Below are 17,382 nucleotides of genomic sequence, written 5' to 3' on the forward strand. Positions count from 1 at the left end.
GGATGGGATGGGATGGGATGGGATAGGATAGGATGTGTGAAAAAGGATGGGTTGGGATGGGATGGGATGGGATGGAAGAGGATGGGATGGGGTCGGATGGGATGGGATGGGTGGAATGAAATGAGATGGGATTTGATGGATGGGATGGGATGGGATGGGATGGGACGAGATGGGATGGAATGGATTGGATGGAATGGGGATGGGATGGGATGGGATGGGATGGAATAGAATGGGATGGGATGGGAAGGGATTCGATCGGATTGGATCGGTTCGGATCGAGTCGGCTGGGACCGGACGGCCGCGCTGAACCGGGCTGAGCGGACGGACGCTCGCAGAGGGCATCTAGGGGCTCAAGGCTCAGGCTTAGATTTTGGCCCTGATAAATGCCTGTCCGGAACCTGGATATCTCTGTTTATCTCCCAGCTGCCAGCGACGGACAGTTAGTTGTTTCCGGGTAACAAAGCACAGGCGTAGGCCGAAGTGGCTATCAGCATGCCAAAACTGCATAACTAAATCACGGTATTCAACGGTCTGTCTATTGTGAGCTCGCCTTATCGCTCCTGCCGCCGGTCGTCCGACGGGTCAGGTCAGGTCACGTCCCCAGCCGGCGACGCCGGCGGTCTGTCCGGTGTGTGCCGCTCTGACGGTCGCCGACCTCGCCATTGTGCACGCCGCCGGTGGAGAGCCGGCCGGCCGCGTCCGCACCGTGACCCGCCGCCGCCAGCATTGTGTGACTTGACGTGCTTTCTAGGCGATTATAAACAGAGTCAGCCGGGCGTGCGCCGCCGCCGCCGCCGGGCCGTATCTTGGTGGCCGGACCGTGGCGGCGGCGGGAGGTGCGACTCCGACCGCGATCGCCGCACATGACCGCGGCCGGCGGCCCGTGCAGGGACCGTAGCTCGGGAGCCGCCGGTGTCCCCCGCCGGTATCCGGCAGCCGGGCTGCAAAATACGCCACCACTTACCGCACTTGCATTGCAAATGGCCGAGAAGCTTTGTTTTTCAAAGATTTTGGACATTTACCACCCCGACGTAGGCTTTGATACTGATTCACCATCACGCGCTTTTTAGGTAAACATGTCACCCGTGATCTTTAAGATAGAGACATCACGAACTTCATTGGGTTATATGTGTGTAAAGATCATTGCATTCATTTGCAAATGGGTAGTTGTGATCGAAAACGAATGGATGGATAGTTGTCATTGTATACATGCGCACATATATATATATATATATATATATATATATATATATATATATATATATATATATATGTGTGTGTGTGTGTGTGTGTGTGTGTGTGTGTGTGGTGTGTGTGTGTGTGTGTGTGTGTGTGTGTGTGTGTGTGTGTGTGTGTGTGTGTGTGGTGTGTGTGTGTGTGTGTGTGTGTGTGTGTGTGTGTGTGTGTGTGTGTGTGTGTGTGTGTGTGTGTGTGTATCCGGGTACATAGGCAGCATGTTTTGATTAAGGCTGGTTTTCTTATATGCAGGGCAAATATACATTTTATCAGTTTCTCGCGCGTTTACCCAATCGTTCGAATCGAGTTCTTTGTCGTAGTCACGGTAAGCGTAAATTAATTAGTCAACAATCATTCATATTAGCCCGAACTGGCCAACTTTCAAAAGAAAATGCATGTCAGTCGGACGCAAAATGTCCGAATCTTATGAAATACAGGACATGCTCCACGTGACAATTCAATGTGACCACCATTTAAAGGGAGTGTTTCACCTTTGTGTGGGGTTTTTAACTGCAGCAGCCATCTTGAAGATCATCCGGTGCAGTTCACAGTCCTGCTTTTCTTGAGACCTTAAACCGCCTAGTTTTCTTGAGACCTTAAACCGCCTAGTTTCGTGGTCACACGCCCATGAAAATGTGCAGACTGTTCCGTGGAGACCTTTTCAAGGTCACATAGGCATCCATGGCGTCATAATGCCATTTAAATCCTGACACTCTGTTTGATTTTATTAGCCACGCAGCGGCCATGTCCACGAAAGAATTATTTGTCGATTCGCTCATATCTGGCCTTCGTGAGCACGATTTCCAGATATACCGGCCGTAGGTTGACTTTCAGTCGATGTTGCGCAGATGCGTTGTCATGCGTCGTGATAGAGATGTGGTAATCATTCCAAGATAAGTCGAGTTACGGAGCCGGCAGTTTCCGCACGGGTATTTAGGTTCCTACACTTCAATGGGTGGTTTATGGTTTTGGTCTTCTGTCGGGCTGTTTTTACCACGAGGGTGTGGGGGGGGGAGGGGGGGGGGATCTGTGCGGAAGGCGGCGTGCGCGGCTGCCTGGCCGCCGCTGGATGGTGTGCGTCGCTGGCTGCCGCTGTCACGTCCCCCCCCCCCCCCCACAAGAGCGAATTTATAATGAGGAGCCCCATTGGTCAGCATACGAGCCAGATGATGTTAGCGCACGACTCGGCACGTTGCGGCTCCGATACACCCGACATCAACAAACACTCATGTGAGTCACAGAGCTAGGATGAAGCAGGTGACCGGGGCACTGACGGGATCATGGGTCCGGTCAGGCACCATGAACGGCTGTCTCCCTGCCCATGACTGTGCGCCCTTAACCATGGTACCTCACCTCTACCCTTCAGCTTAGGATAATATGTAAACGGGGCAAAAACGGAACCGCGAGCATACCAATACGCCCAACTGGGAAGGGTCCCACACACTGGCGAATTATATTGGCAGTAGCCCGCTGGGTAATGGCTCTGGGACCCCTCCCCCCGCCCCCCGGCCTTAACTGATCCACGCAGACTCCATGCACTCGGCGCCCCACCACACTCACTCCAAGCATTCACAAACGCTGGCCCCCACATCATCTCATTCATCCTTGGCTCGCACACGGGTGAGGCCCCCCCCCCCCCTCCCCTTATTACCTGCATCTTGGCATTATAATTGGCTTGTCTGCGTGCGTCTTTGTTAAGTTAAGTTAAATTCATTTATCTCATTTGAATCGTACCATAAGACCACATTTAGGCCCTCTGTTTAGAGTGTATCACGTTAATTTACCAGCTTGGCACCGACGCAGCTGCTCGGCCGACATCTGGATGTCCGAAGCTGGAAGGCGACTCGCTCCCTCGCCTGACCTCCAGAGGGACGGCTTCCTGTTTGGACGACGCTTCCCGCGTTGCCATCCATGATGGGTGGATCACCATTCGCTCGGCCATACCCACCGTTCGCAGCTTTCTGCTGCCGCACAGCGCACCTTAGGTAGCGCCTCGTCCAGCACGGAGGCGTCGCCTCCGGCACTTCTGCGCCCTCGCCTCCCGCCCGCCGGAGTAAGCTTTGCAAGGCACCGCCCCACGGCGCGTCCCTCAAAGGCCTGGAGGTAAACAGCGCGCCCTATGGGACGGTGGAGCCCCTCGGCAGACAACGAGCGCCCGGCGCGACCTGTGTCCACGCCCTACGGTCTCCTCGGCCTGCGCGCTCGGGAGACTCGGCCTGACCGGCCAGCCCGGCGACCTGATTCCTCGTCGCCTTCCCTATGAGCGTCGATGGCGGGATCCCTATCCGTCTCGAACATCCCGTCACTAATCGCTCATAAGGCCCAGCGTACACCACGTCGGAAGAGAGCAGGCTGACTCCTGTCCTCTCCCAAGGCGGAGACGCCACGGATAGACTCCGCTACCGCCATGCACAATCAAGCATCCTGGGCGGCCCCCACGGGTCCTGGGTCACATCATGACCAATGTCTCTTTATGCCGTCACGCCTTGGGTTAAGTGGGAAACAATAAAACGACTCAGCCGTCTCCGAAAAGAGAGCAAAAACGTGTCTTGAGCCGCACTACCCACAAATGTCTATCTGCGTAAGGCAGGACTTCGGTCGTTTGGCTCCTCGTCCTTGCCGCAGCCACGCCGGGCCGCCAGCTCACTTGCCGACGGGCCGCGAGCGCTGGAGCGCCCCGTCCATCCACGCCGGTCGCGGGTGCCCGCGCCGCCATCGCTCACCGCCGGGTGCTGCCATCTGCCGTGATTGCCCATGTCAGCCGACAGATGGCGTCCGTGCTTCCTTCCGAACGCCGCGTCCGTGTCGGATCCCTCCCTGACGAGGTGGATCTTCGCCAACCGAACATGGACCCCGTGCATCGCTCGCTCGGAGATCTATCCGGATCTAGCGAAACGAAGAGGGAGGTAGAAAACGGAATATACGCGCTCGCTGAGGAAATCCGTGCAGCGCATGCCCTGGGCGGAGCTAGACCGCGCTAACGTATTAACAGCGAGGCGAGCGGAAAAAAAACATGAAAAAGGGAAGACAACGACTAACAAAAACAAAGCAAAAAAAAGCATTCAACCTTACTCACGCGCGGGTACCTCACTGAACCAGCTGACCTATCGGGGCGGACAAGTGATCAAGCGAAGGAGGGGGGGGGGGGGGGGCAGCATGCACATAACGAAGTGTGAGCAGGCGCACCGGGCGGAGCGGAGCTTGGTAAGAGCTCGGCGTCCCACGACGGATCGAAAGGAGAGATGGAATGCAAGCGACCGACTGAACGGGAAGCGAGCCTAGGCATGCGCGGACGTCCGGCGAGACCACCCCGTCCGTTGACTCGGCATCCGGCGGGAGTTCGGCGTCTCAAAACACACACCACACACACCACACACACACACACACAACACACACACACACACACACACACCACACACACACACACACACACACACACCACACACACACACACACAAGCGACAAGGGGGGCAGAAAACCAAACGCCCCAGCTGGCGAGAAAATGAGCCTTGGTCTGTGCGGAGGTCCCACGAGACCATGCACCCCATTGGCCTAGGCAAAGCGATCACGAATGGGGAGAAGGCGGCGTGGTCGTGAGAGAGGCAGGTCATGCGCCCGGGAGGATCCGGTCACCTCGAGCTATTGAGAAAAAAAGAACTAAGGGGACAAGATAGGGCGAACCGTCCAACTAACTCACATTCTACCGCCATTGCCCCCGGAGACCTCCAGGGAACTGTCAGCGTGTCCCGTACGCCTCGCCTGGCCGTCGACGGCCAGGCGAGGGCCCAGACAAGCTGCAGCGCCTCCGCATGACCTCCCCCAACGGCAAACTCCGGACAGCTACGGGGCAGGTCAACGAGCGGGCCGCCGCGTCCAAGCGTGTATCCATGGCTCCGGACACAGCACCGCCCAACGCCGGCCCGAGTATCCTCTCGCGGCCCGGGCCAACCTCATCCAGCCTCGCTCCTTCGCTAAACCATTCGAGCAACTGGCGTTGGTTTGACGATGCGCGCTGATCGGCTGAAGCGTTGGGCCGAACCGCATTATTCATATCTCGGCCTGATGGAGGTGTCTGGTCGTGGGGGGAGCTCTTGACCACGGCCGGCTGGTTCGTTTCCCCAAGCTCAGCGCGCGAAGTCCCGCCGGCCCCGGACGGGTGGCGCGCAAAATGACGAAGCATGAAAATGTACGCCTACGGGGGTTCTGGTTGTCCTGTTTTTGTTACACACGATAAGGGATATTTCAGTTTCTTCGACAGTCGGTATGATGCTTGCCGGTATGACGTATATATATATATATATAGTCTCTAATATATATAGTATATATATTATAATACTAATATATATATATTTCATATATCTCTATACTACATCTCTCTATCTCTATACTCTCTCTCTCTCTCTCTCTCTCCCTTCCTCTCTCTCTCCTCTCTCTCTCTCTCTTCCTCCTCTCTCTCTTCTCTCTCTCTCTCCTCTCTCTCTCTCTCTCTCTCTCTCTTCTTCTCTCCTCTCTCTCCTCTCTCTCCTCTCTCTCCTCTTCTTCTCTTCTCCTCTCTCTCTCTCTTTCATCCTTCCTCTCCTCTCTCTTCTCTCTCTCTCTCTCTCTCTTTCTCTCTCTCTCTCTCTCTCTCTGGCTCTCTCTCTCTCTGCTATCTCTCTCTCTCTCTTCTCTCCTCTCTCTTCTCTCTCTCTCTCTCTCCTCTCTCTCTCTCTCCTCTCTCTCTCTCTCTCTCTCTCTTCTCTCTCTCTCTCTTCTCTCTCTCTCTCTCCTCTCTCTCTCTCTCTCTCTCTCTCTCTCTCTCTTCTCTCTCTCTCCTCTCTCTCTCTCTCTCTCTCTCTCCTCTCTCTCTCTCTCTCTCTCTCTCTCTCTCTCTCTCTCTCTCTCTCTCTCTCTCTCCTCTCTTCTCTCTCTCTCTCTCCTCTCTCTCTCTCTCTCTCTCTCTCTCCTCTCTCTCTCTCTCTCTCTCTCTCTCTCTCTCTCTCTCTCTCTCTCTCTCTCTCTCTCTCTCTCTCTCTCTCTCTCTCTCTCTCTCTCTCTCTCTCTCTCTCTCTCTCTCTCTCTCTCTCTCCTGATCACAAAAGTGGCAGTACATAACCATAAGTACTTTCTTAATCAATAACTAGTTTGTGCCTTAACACAGAATTGACGCCCAGTTGAATGGTGTCCCACCACTGATAAAGCGCCTCAGGCAAAATATTTGTTCTGTTTCTTCCGCCCTCTTTTTAGATACATCAAATAGCTTTTGGCTAGTTTCAGCCACTAGACAACGATTCAGCGACAAGGATAAGTAATACCATGTAAGCGAGCTACAAACGAGCAGAAAGCGAAGGCTGCACTTATTTGTAAACATTGTATGTAACTCCTTCAAAAACAAACAAATCATAAATTGCCTGTGAGTTGGGTATGGCCAGAACGTGGTACTCCTGTGGGCACGGCCTGCAATGTCCCATCGTTGAGTTTCGACAAATGTCTTAAAGACACGCCAGCGCTATATCGATGCATATGAGTTCTGTCTAGGGCTGTCGGTCCGTGTAGGCACGATTAAGCCTACTCCTGCTTCAAACTCACAGGACGTCATTCATGTGCATGCTGTGCTTCTGTCTACAGACGCCTGCTACCGTCTGGTCAGCAGCGAGCAGCGGCTCCAGCAGTCTCGCATTGACGCCGTGTTCAGCGCTGCAACGCGCTACGAGTGTGAGCGGATCTGCTACATGTCCTACATGGGCTGTCGGTCCTTCAGCTACACGTAAGTGCTGCATCCCTGTGGTACTCGGGCGGCCCATTTGGTTTACGTCAACTCTCCGAGGCTGCTAGAATAGCGAGCAACAGCAGTTACAAAAGGATCGCGCTGGAGGTCCTCCATCGACACCCCGTTCGTCTAATATATACAGTTCAAAGGATGGTCTTTCCGGGGCGGTAACACTAGCTGTGGCGGAACGCTGCAGGCGCTCGACCAGATGTAGAGGCGCTGCCTAACGCGCCGTGAAGTGAGTGGCTGCGACCTCCGTGCCGCAGGAGACGCCAGGTGCGCAGCAACTGCGCCCTCTCGCGAGAGGACGCTTACCGCACCCGTCTGGAACCGGACCGAGAGGCGGACACATACCAGCGCGACTTCAGTCGCGCCTGCCAGTTCGGCACCGGCGAGGAGCACAATGGCGACGGTACGGCCATCTATAGACCGAAGGCACAAACCGAGCTTAAAACATTGCCCACGAGAGACGCTAGTGTGCGGTCTGCGGCACCGCTCCCGTCCATAACGCTGCGCATCAGACGTTATATCTATTTTACGAGACGAAATGTGTGCTGCCTCGCAACCGATGCTCAGAAGTAAAACCATTTACATGTCACATGCGAAGACGAAAGTCCATACCAACTGTCTGCCGTTCTTGTCCCCAACGTACTTGACCCTGGATCGAGCGGCTACGTCCAATTGTGCGCCAGCAGATTGTTTGGCGAGCGGGAGTGACACAACCCGCTGACGTCACCGGGATCAACTGGTATAAGGCCGCGCTGACCGAGCTGCTGTCCGATTGCAGAGTGTTTCCGGCACATCTCGCGCGACATGCGCGTGCCCAACACGCGCACTGACAACGCGATGCGGGCCACCAGCCTGGTCGCCTGTCAGCAGGAGTGCAAGCGGGCCGGCTGCAACACGCTCAGTTACAAGTGGGTCCAGCAGCTGGCACCTGCAGTCACGGCCTGCCCTCTGCGCTAACTCGATTGTCCTGTTCCGAGGTGAACGCCGAAGTTGGAGGTGATGACAGCCGGTGGGCTCGACCGATTGCTGATTACTCCAGCGCAGTTTGTTTAGCTCCCAATACGTGACGTTTTTCTGTTTTATAGGGTATGTTTACGCGCTCAGACAGTTGGAATGGATGGATGGAATGAGCGGGCTTCGCCCGTTCGTCTGTCTGGTTGCAGGCTGACTACATTCGCGGCCGAGATGAACTGTCGGCTGAGCCGCGACCTGCTGACGTCACGTGACCTCATCTCGGACGCCGAGCATGACACCTATAATCGGCAGGACAACCCGCGCTGCGATGACAGCGGTGGTCCCGGCCCTGGGCCCGGCCCTGGGCCCGGCCCGGGCCCCGGCGGTCCTGGCAGCCTCGGTAAGAGAGCACCACTTACTCCAGCTCCCATGGTTTGTTCGTTGAGGCCACGTAATGCAGAATAGCATTGGCCCTGAAGTCGTTGAAAGGCATTCATTTCCGCTTCGCGCTAGAACTCGGTTGCATGTGGGACTGGGGCTATGCAATCCAACGACAACAAATGTTACTTGCACTTTGCACTTGCACTTGCACATACTTGTACTTGCACATACTTGCACTTGCACTTTAATTTGTACAGCCTTTTCATCCTGCAACTGAAGGTTGTAATTGCGGAGGTCCCCAGCGATATTGTCTGCTACTTCTCGCCGCAGAATCCCAATACCGAAAATTGGAATATTCGAAGGAAAAACATCCTCCAAACCCAGATAGTGACTGCGGGCCTTTTCGTCAGTTTTGATCAGGTATATTTGCAATACCAGTCACGTCCTCTCCGTCCGCAAACCACCGCCCTCTCAGCCTGCTGTAGCTCGCAGCATACCCCAGTCCCCCAGCCTGCTGTAGCTCGCAGCATGCCCCGTCCCCCCAGCCTGCTGTAGCTCGCAGCATACGCCCGTCCTCCCAGCCTGCTGTAGCTCGCAGCATACCCCGTCCTCCCAGCTTGCTGTAGCTCGCAGCATACCCCGTCCTCCCAGCCTGCTGTAGCTCGCGGTATATCCCTTTCTCTCACCCTGCTGTAGCTCGCAGCATACCCCGTCCTCCCAGCCTGCTGTAGCTCGCGGTATATCCCTTTCTCTGACCCTGCTGTAGCTCGCAGTATACTCCGTCCTACCAGCCTGCTGTAGCTCGCAGTATACTCCGTCCTACCAGTCCGCTTTAGCTCACAGCATCCCCGTCCTACTAGCCTGCTGTAGCTCGCAGCATATCCCTTCCTGCCAGCCCGCTGGGAGGACAGGCATGCAGCTCGCAGCATACCCCGTCCTCCCAGCTCGCTGCAGCATGCAGCATAACCTGTCCTCCTCGCCTGCAGTAGTTTCTCGGCGGACTCGGGTCGGCGGTAGCTGGCGTCGGCCTAGCCGGTCCCGGTGACGGAGTGACGCAGGGCGCCACTGACGCGGTGACCCTGGCTGCCGATGACGCGGTGACCCTGGCTGCCGATGACGCGGTGACGCAGGACGCCGGTACCGGCAGGCGGCTGCTACCGGCTGGTGGGGCCGAACCTGCGCCACCGGGACCGACACGTGCGCGGTGCCGTCATGGTGACCACCCGGCGCCAGTGTGAAGACGAGTGCTCGCGGCTGCGTGGCTGCACCACCTTCAGCTACAGGTGAGCACGCAACTCGACGCTGCGGTCAGAACTGAGCACATGTTGTCCAGAGATAATGACTTATCTGACGCTTGGAATGACAGCTATTTATTGAGATCGGTTGGTACCACGCCGGCAAGTACATTTTCGTCACGTACTCGGATGTCGGCAATCACACACCGTTGCTCGACAGCATGTACGAGGACAGTAACTGGCGTGGCCAGCAGTAAAACGCTAGCCGACGTCATGTGCAGCAGAAATATATCATTTCGGCGGTGAGGCTAATCAGCATGATTACTGTCATCCCGATGTCCAAGACCAGCCGTGCAGCAGTGCACTGTCCCAAATCAAGCTGCTTTGGTCGACAAGCAGGGATTTTGGTGTCGCAAGTTTTGGATGCCACTGCGTGGTGTTTATTCGTTCATTTTATCCTCATCCTTGCTTTATCCTGCATCTCCGCGACTCCATGCTTCTCCGGAGCTGGCTGCATGCGCCAGCCACGAGTGGACCGAAGTAGCGCTGATGTGGGGTCCGTCCGAGCGCCAGGCACACATCCTGCAGAGGCGTCCCTGCGCAGAGGTTCGCTCATCCCACCCCGAACACGGCACACCAATGGCCGTAGAATACTCAACTACTCGTCTTTGCGTGGGATGAAACAGAATGAAAGGGTCAGACGGAAATTTAGAAAGCATGGCGACCATCCTGGCGAGCACATACCGGAATCAAACTTCACCTATTGCAATTAGCGTCACTTGCATCAGCTGCGCCGGACGCGTGCCGCTGGCGAGGAGATGAGCTCGATCCTGCTCAGAATCGGTCGGCACCGCCACCCTTCCGCAGAGGCACACATGACCCGCTGGAGACTAGCGGTCGGCACCGCCACCCTTCCGCAGAGGCCCACATGACCCGCTCGAGACTGGTGGTCGGCACCGCCACCCTTCCGCAGAGGCACACATAACCCGCTCGAGAGTGGCGGTCGGCACCGCCACCCTTCCACAGAGGCCCACATGACCCGCTCGAGACTGGCGGTCGGCACCGCCACCCCTCCGCAGAGGCACACATGACCCGCTCGAGACTGGCCGTCGTCTGCAGCGGTCCACGCATTGTTCATATCTAATGATATCCGCCGCGTGTGTTGTTCGCCGCGCTTCGCTGCGCCTCTCACAATGAAGCGGCCGTAAACAAGACCAATGCGTGTCCGCGGCCGCACGCAGCTCGCGCGCCGCCGTCGCCGCCGGAGGGGCGGCGGCCGTCTGGGGGGCTCGCCCGAGCTCCGCGCACCCGGCCGGACCACCGGTGAAGGGTACCGTCGGACGTACGGCGGCCGAGCGGGCTGTGGCCACGTGGGTGGAGTGGAGTCGAGCCTGAAGGAGCCGGCAGGCTAGATGGTGATATACTCTAGGACAGTGATTGGTTGCATCTTTGTGCTTGGCTGTACTGCACGGATGGAAGGAGCGCAGCCTCATGTTGGCAGGGAATTTAACCCATTCATCTGAGGGGCACAGAGCAGGATTTCCGACCATTTGGTCGGAAAGGAAAGTTGCACGACTTCTGATAGTTGCAATGCCGTGCTTCTCTATACCCTATCGATGCTATGTCACATATTTATTGTAAACGCCGAAGAGTTCATTCATTCAATGTCAAGGCATCCAGTCTAAGGCGAAACGTGCATATTGACGACAGCTGTTGTGTGCACTTCTCGGCAAATCGGTGGCGTGGGATACGAGTTCCTCGACAAATTGCTGGCGCGTGATGCAAACTCGTCACCGAATCGGCGGCGTGGGATGCAAACCCCTCGACGAATCGGTGCCGCGGGGTGCGAACTCTTTGACTAATGGTTGGGGGAGTGGGGCGCAGTGCACGTGCTTGGGTGTCTGTGGACTGGTGAGATGGCGCGAGATCTCTGTACGGTGCAGTGTAAGCCATCGCAGGCTATCTCCCACTGTTAAGATCTCCAAGGAGATGGTCTGTCGTGCGCCAGCTACAACCGCACCAAGCAGATGACGGAATGTCCTACCTTGACAGCGCCTGTTGTGTGAAGGGAAGGGCCGAGCAAATAGTCTGGCGAATACTGCAGGTGGACGTGTGGACGGTGGCTGGGAGGAGTTGAAGGCACAGTGTGCTTTCTGACAACGTGCGGGGGCAATTGTGTTGTAGTTCCTGGATTTTACGGTCGAGAAGTCCCGCTCCTTTCCTCTAAAAGGCGCTCTCCCTGAGCTTAGGCCATTGTTACCGTGACATTAGGACAATGCGTGGGGATCTGTGAGAAGTGATATGGTTGCGAAATGGCTTAAAATGTGGCAGGATGCAGATTTTCCTACTCAGTAATTAGAGATGTGCCGACCACCAGCTCGGCCATATCTGTTGCACGACAAAACAACGCACCGCCAAAGGGAACAATGCAGCGACCAAATGAATGAGTTTGGGGAGAGACTTGTAGACTTTGTTGGTGATTACGGTCACCCAGGTAACGAACTGGCAGGCAAGCACACGCCTTTTATGGCCATATCAGCCCTATTCTAACAGGACGCATGCATGTACAATCACAAACGCATTCGTGCATGCGCGCAGTCGGGCGCATTGCTCTGGATTTGTGTTGGCAAACGTGACGCTGTGGAACCGTTAAGCCCATGGGACATCCACAGCGCCTGTTTCATTCCCGACATCAGGGACTCTTGCGCAGAACGGCATAGTCTTGCCCGGAATGCCGCTCTGCCATGAACGCCGCCGCCACTGTGAGCCTGTGCATGTGACACACGACCCGACCGGCTCCGGCGTGACGTCACGACGTCGGCGTGCTGGAAGGGTCGCCGTGCCCAGCTCCGGGCGCGTATGGCCCAGTTCACGTCTGCAGGCGGAAACACGGTAATGGCGGGTGTGCGGGCACGTAAGTGGAACAGGGAGGAGGGCACAGGTGCGGTGCGGCGCTGCCGTGATGGGACCACGCCTCTCCGGCTGGCCGGCCGCGCGTCCAGAGGCTAGGGATCGGTGCTCAGCATCGGCTCCACCCGCGCGCGCGCTCACACACAACCACACACACACACACACACACACACACACACACACACACACCACACACACACACACACACACACACACACACACACACACACACACACACACACACACACACACACACACACACACACACACACACACACACACACACACACACACACACACACACACACACACACACACCACACACACACACACACACACACACACCACACACACACACACACACACACACACACACACACACACCACACACACACACACACACACCACACACACACACACACACACACGTGACGCACGCCTGCAACGGCAAACCTTACCCTTAACCGAGCACACCAGATTGCCATGCTCTTTGTGGCACGTCTCGGCAATGCAGACCGTCGAGAATTCTTTCAGCATATTTTCTGACCTGTGCGATGCGGATTTAACGCATTTTGTCTGATTTAGAGTGAGTTAATTCCAGAGACGCAGAACTATCAGATCGTTGGGGGCCTTGGGGGACTTGACCCACCCACCGAACATTCTGGGGCAATTTATCGCAAGGCTTATGGCGGTGCACTGAAAGAGACGACTCCAATTGCCTCTTAGCCACCCTCCCTCCTCCCCAGTCCTCCACAGCTGTGCCTCTGAGCCCTCCCCTCCCCTCTCCTACTCCTGGACAACTGTGCCTCTGAGCCCTCCCCTCCCCTCTCCTACTCCTGGACAACTGTGCCTCTGAGCCCGCCACCCGCTCTCCTTATCCTGGACAACTATGCCTCTGAGCCCGCCCCCCCCCCCCCCCTGGACAACTTCTCTCGCTCCTGACTGATTATGTTTGCCATGTCTGTGTTCCAATAATGGACATTGTAAGGGTTGGGTACTTGATTACATGTTTTAGCAAATGTCACGCCATCCTAAATTATCGTGACCAACTAATGTGCAAAGCTGCTAGGAATCCTGTTGTCGTGTGCGTAGATGAAAGGAACACAACTCTTTTTTTTTACTCGTCGTGGTCCAGGAAAGATGATCGATGCTCTGCTCGGTATTGCACATGCCGGCAGCGAAGAGCATGCCGTTACATGAGTCGCACGTGCGATATCTGCAGGCTACCTCCTGTCATCGCGGCAGCGGCCGGGGCATCGCGCAGCGCGTCTGACACCGCTTCTCCTCCTCCACAGGAACGGCTACAGCCGCACCGAAAACTGCCTGTTGAGCCGTGACAACGCACAGCAGATCACCATGCTGCTGGAGCTGATGGTGCAGCGCCAACCCGGCTGGGGCGTGTTCCAGTTGGATCCGAGCTCTAGCCAGTGTCTGCCCGCCGGCACGGGGGGTCCCGGCGGCGGCCGTCCCGGCGCGGTCACAGGTCAGTTCCGTCCGGCGGATCTCTCTCTCTCTCTCTCTCTCTCTCTCTCTCTCTCTCTCTCTCTCTCTCTCTCTCTCTCTCTCTCTCTCTCTCTCTCTCTCTCTCTCTCTCTCTCTCTCTCTCTCTCTCTCTCTCTCTCTCTCTCTCTCTCTCTCTCTCTCTCTCTCTCTCTCTCTCTCTCTCTCTCTCTCTCTCTCTCTCTTCTCTCTTTCTCGGCCCTCCACATCTCCGCACGGCCCCCCGCCCCCATTCCATCCGTCGCTCTCTGCCGCCGCACGCGGGTTCGTGCCTTCGTACCAGGTTACAGCTGTGGACGGCTGATGCGTACGCACCAGGCTGCAGTTGTGGACGGCTAATGTGTCCGCACCAGGCTGCATCTGTGGACAGCTGATGTGGCCGCACCGGGCTGCAGCTATGGACGGCTGATGTGATCGCACCAGGCTGCAGCTGTGGACAGCTGATGTGTCCGCACCAGTCTACAGCTGTGGACGGCTGATGTGTCCGCACCAGGCTGCATTTGTGGACGGCTGATGGGGCCGCACCAGGCTGCAGCTGTGGACGGCTGATGTGGTCGCACCAGGCTGCAGCTGTGGACGGCTGATGTGTCCGTACCAGGCTGAAGATGTGGGCGGCTGATGTGTCCGCACCAGGCTGAAGATGTGGACGCCTGGCACAGTCAGCCACGCATGCTGTGAAGAAAGCGTGCTGGGTGGCAATCGACTGACCCGCCGAATGCAGGCTAAACGTCGACACTACATTCCATACTTTGCGTTATATAGGACAACGGTGTCCAATGACTTCTACACCGACAGATTGCGCCCAGCGGGGATTATGATCACAACACTTCTGAGCTAGGTGACACTTGTGGCCATACTTGATGCCAGTGTGACGTACCGTACAGGGGATAATTAAGGTAATGGCTGACATGGGTTATAATTATTATCATGCAGATGATACCAAAATGTAAAGAAATGATCTGTGACGACGCGTCCGAATGATAGCAAGGATGCACCGCTCCCCGGCTTCAGATCCCCGGGTTTGGATGGGGACAAAAGTATGTGCTTGGGCTCTTATCTGAAGGAGGCCTCAGAAGCTTTCAAGTGTTTTTCCCCTCCTCCAGAAAAAAGGGATCACCGACAAGGTGTTCCCAAAAGCTCTCGAAAAATACGTCAGACCATTAGATTGGTAGGGGTCCCGGAAACAACGGAGTTAGAGAAAGCCGGGCGGCATTCATAACCAGGGGCGCACGTAGGATTTCACGATCAGGAGGTGACACAACTAAACAGATCAACTAAAACAAAGCAGAGTGCCTAAGGCGAGCGCAGGTTCTGACGTATCGTAGAGCAACATCACATGTTCTCGGTGTTTTCCTTTTTACTCGTCTACTTGGAATTGGTAGCTGCCAACATTTAGTCACTTTAATGCCATGAATCAGGTGAGGAGCATGTTCTCCGCGGACATTTTATGTGCGTGTGCCCACGTTCATACCGTGAAGAGTTTGTTTTTTTTTCTTTCTGAACAGTCCAACACGGGTGCAGGCCCCTGGACCAAGAAATTTTGCAGCTAGGCAAAGACATTTCGACTAGTAGACTGGTCAAAAGATTTGCGATGATTGAAAGGTCCAAGAAGGTCAGTTTGCCCGTATCCCGGCTGTCAGGTTAGGTTGTCTGTATCCCAGCTGTCAGGGTTCGCGATATTGCAGAGGGGTTCGGCCATGGCTAAGCAGCCAAAATCGTGAAAGAGGTTCCAAATAGAAAGCAAAAATAAAAAGTCGAAAAGGAGAATGCTTCTTAAACGGTTTGAGACGCGGAGGTGATCAGTGGCGGTCGGGAGAGTCTACAGACTCGGGATGGCCAAAGCGGACCTACACGGGCAGGCTCATTTCCGGTGTAAGGGGATTGGGCGCTGCATGACCTACAGCAGTCGATACGCCCTAAAACCCCAAATCCTCATCATCATCATCGATGTAAGGGGCTCGAGTCTCAAAGGCGATGACAAAGCTCATTGTTCCGAGATAGCAAAAATAAATAAAATAATTGAACAAGTGGTTATTTGGCAGAAAGCTGAGAACCGCGGAACGGCCCAGCGTCTACAGACATTAAAGATCTCCAAATATTCTGGAGACTCATCGGTCGTCAAGGGCTCCGAGACCGGCAAGCGTCCCTGGATGGTCATGGGGTCTCGAGACAGGGCACGTTTCAGTATAAGAAGTAGGCTCCAAGCACTGCTCAGGGCTAAAAAAATAAGCAGACTTCAAACGCTGGAGGGTCCGAAACGATCATGAGCTCTCATTAAAAAGGGTTTCCTATCTCACCAAGGTCCAATGAGAGGATCAAAAGCCTACCACAAGCTGAAAAACCCGAAAGTCGAGGGCCCCAGATGATCGAGGCCCTATGATAGTCAAAGAGCCCCGAAACGGTCAGGAAAGACCACAGATTATCCAAATGAAGCCCAAGCAGTCAAGGTTTCAACAATTACCAGTTGGCCTCCATGGACGTTAAAAAATCCGCAATGGCCAGAATCCTGCCAAAGCGACGAGCTTCGCCTGGGAAGGTGTAATGCCTTGGGACTGTGGAAGTGCCCGAGTCTGTAGCAGGTGGGATACGAAAAAATCCAGGCTCAAGTATCACCGGATAGTCAAGGAACATTGGGATAAAAAGTGCGATAATTTGACCATACAGGAGACTGATCAGTCGTGTATGGGCCTTCGATTGTGCACAGTTTGAGGAAGGACAACTTGGGTACGCCTTTTTGCGAAGAACGTAAACCGCACGTGTGTATAGGGCACAGATGATGCTACTTATTCATATGCATACGTGCCAAGTGGTACATACATGAGACTCAAGCACTATTTGAGGGTAAGGTTAAGGTCTTGTTTGATTTATTTTTATTTGGTAGATTGTTCCGCAAAGCAGCAACGTTAATATGTAACGATACAAGTGAATACTTCTACGATTTCCTGACATTGTGAGCTGTCGTGCACATAAGACTATAGTGTGAATGAGGAATGCTCACGACAAAATTCTTTTTTGTAGTCTGAAACGCAATTAACCGCGAGAAGGTAGTCACACCAGACTGCACCAAACGTTTTTGGTTGCCCAGATCATTTAGCGTGGTGGAAAGCAGCACCGTTGCGACACGGGAAGAAATACCAGCAACACATTGGAAACGTACAGCATATGTGGCTGATGAAACAAGGAATGAGCTTTTGAGGGCAAATGCGCGTTTGTAGCTTGCTAGCGTAACTCCAAAAAACGGGCTGGATTTTTGCACTTTAGCCGTTAGACTTTTGTGTTACGCAGGTAATGCATAAGCCCCTGTCGCCAGGCCCCAGGCGGCTCCACACAACTGATGACATTACTGCAACCAAGCATCGACTATCATCCACCATGACTATTTCCGTTCTATGTAATTCATTGATCGCA

The 17,382-nt window shown here is 55.0% G+C and overlaps 1 protein-coding gene across 1 annotated transcript in view; it reads left to right on the top strand.

Annotated features, from left to right (window-relative positions):
* Positions 1-17,382, top strand: part of LOC119109676 (uncharacterized) — a 71,277-nt gene that overhangs the window by 32,956 nt on the left and 20,939 nt on the right. Inside the window, exons 10-15 of the mRNA XM_037233398.1 lie at positions 6,844-6,982; positions 7,252-7,397; positions 7,773-7,902; positions 8,158-8,348; positions 9,477-9,612; positions 13,770-13,957. Coding sequence (XP_037089293.1) covers positions 6,844-6,982; positions 7,252-7,397; positions 7,773-7,902; positions 8,158-8,348; positions 9,477-9,612; positions 13,770-13,957 — 930 coding nt within the window. The remainder of the gene's footprint in view (positions 1-6,843; positions 6,983-7,251; positions 7,398-7,772; positions 7,903-8,157; positions 8,349-9,476; positions 9,613-13,769; positions 13,958-17,382) is intronic.

The sequence above is a fragment of the Pollicipes pollicipes genome, unplaced genomic scaffold (genome assembly GCF_011947565.3).
Source record: "Pollicipes pollicipes isolate AB1234 unplaced genomic scaffold, Ppol_2.1 Scaffold_7231;HRSCAF=8579_pilon_pilon_pilon, whole genome shotgun sequence".
Taxonomy (NCBI): Eukaryota; Metazoa; Arthropoda; class Thecostraca; order Pollicipedomorpha; family Pollicipedidae; genus Pollicipes; species Pollicipes pollicipes.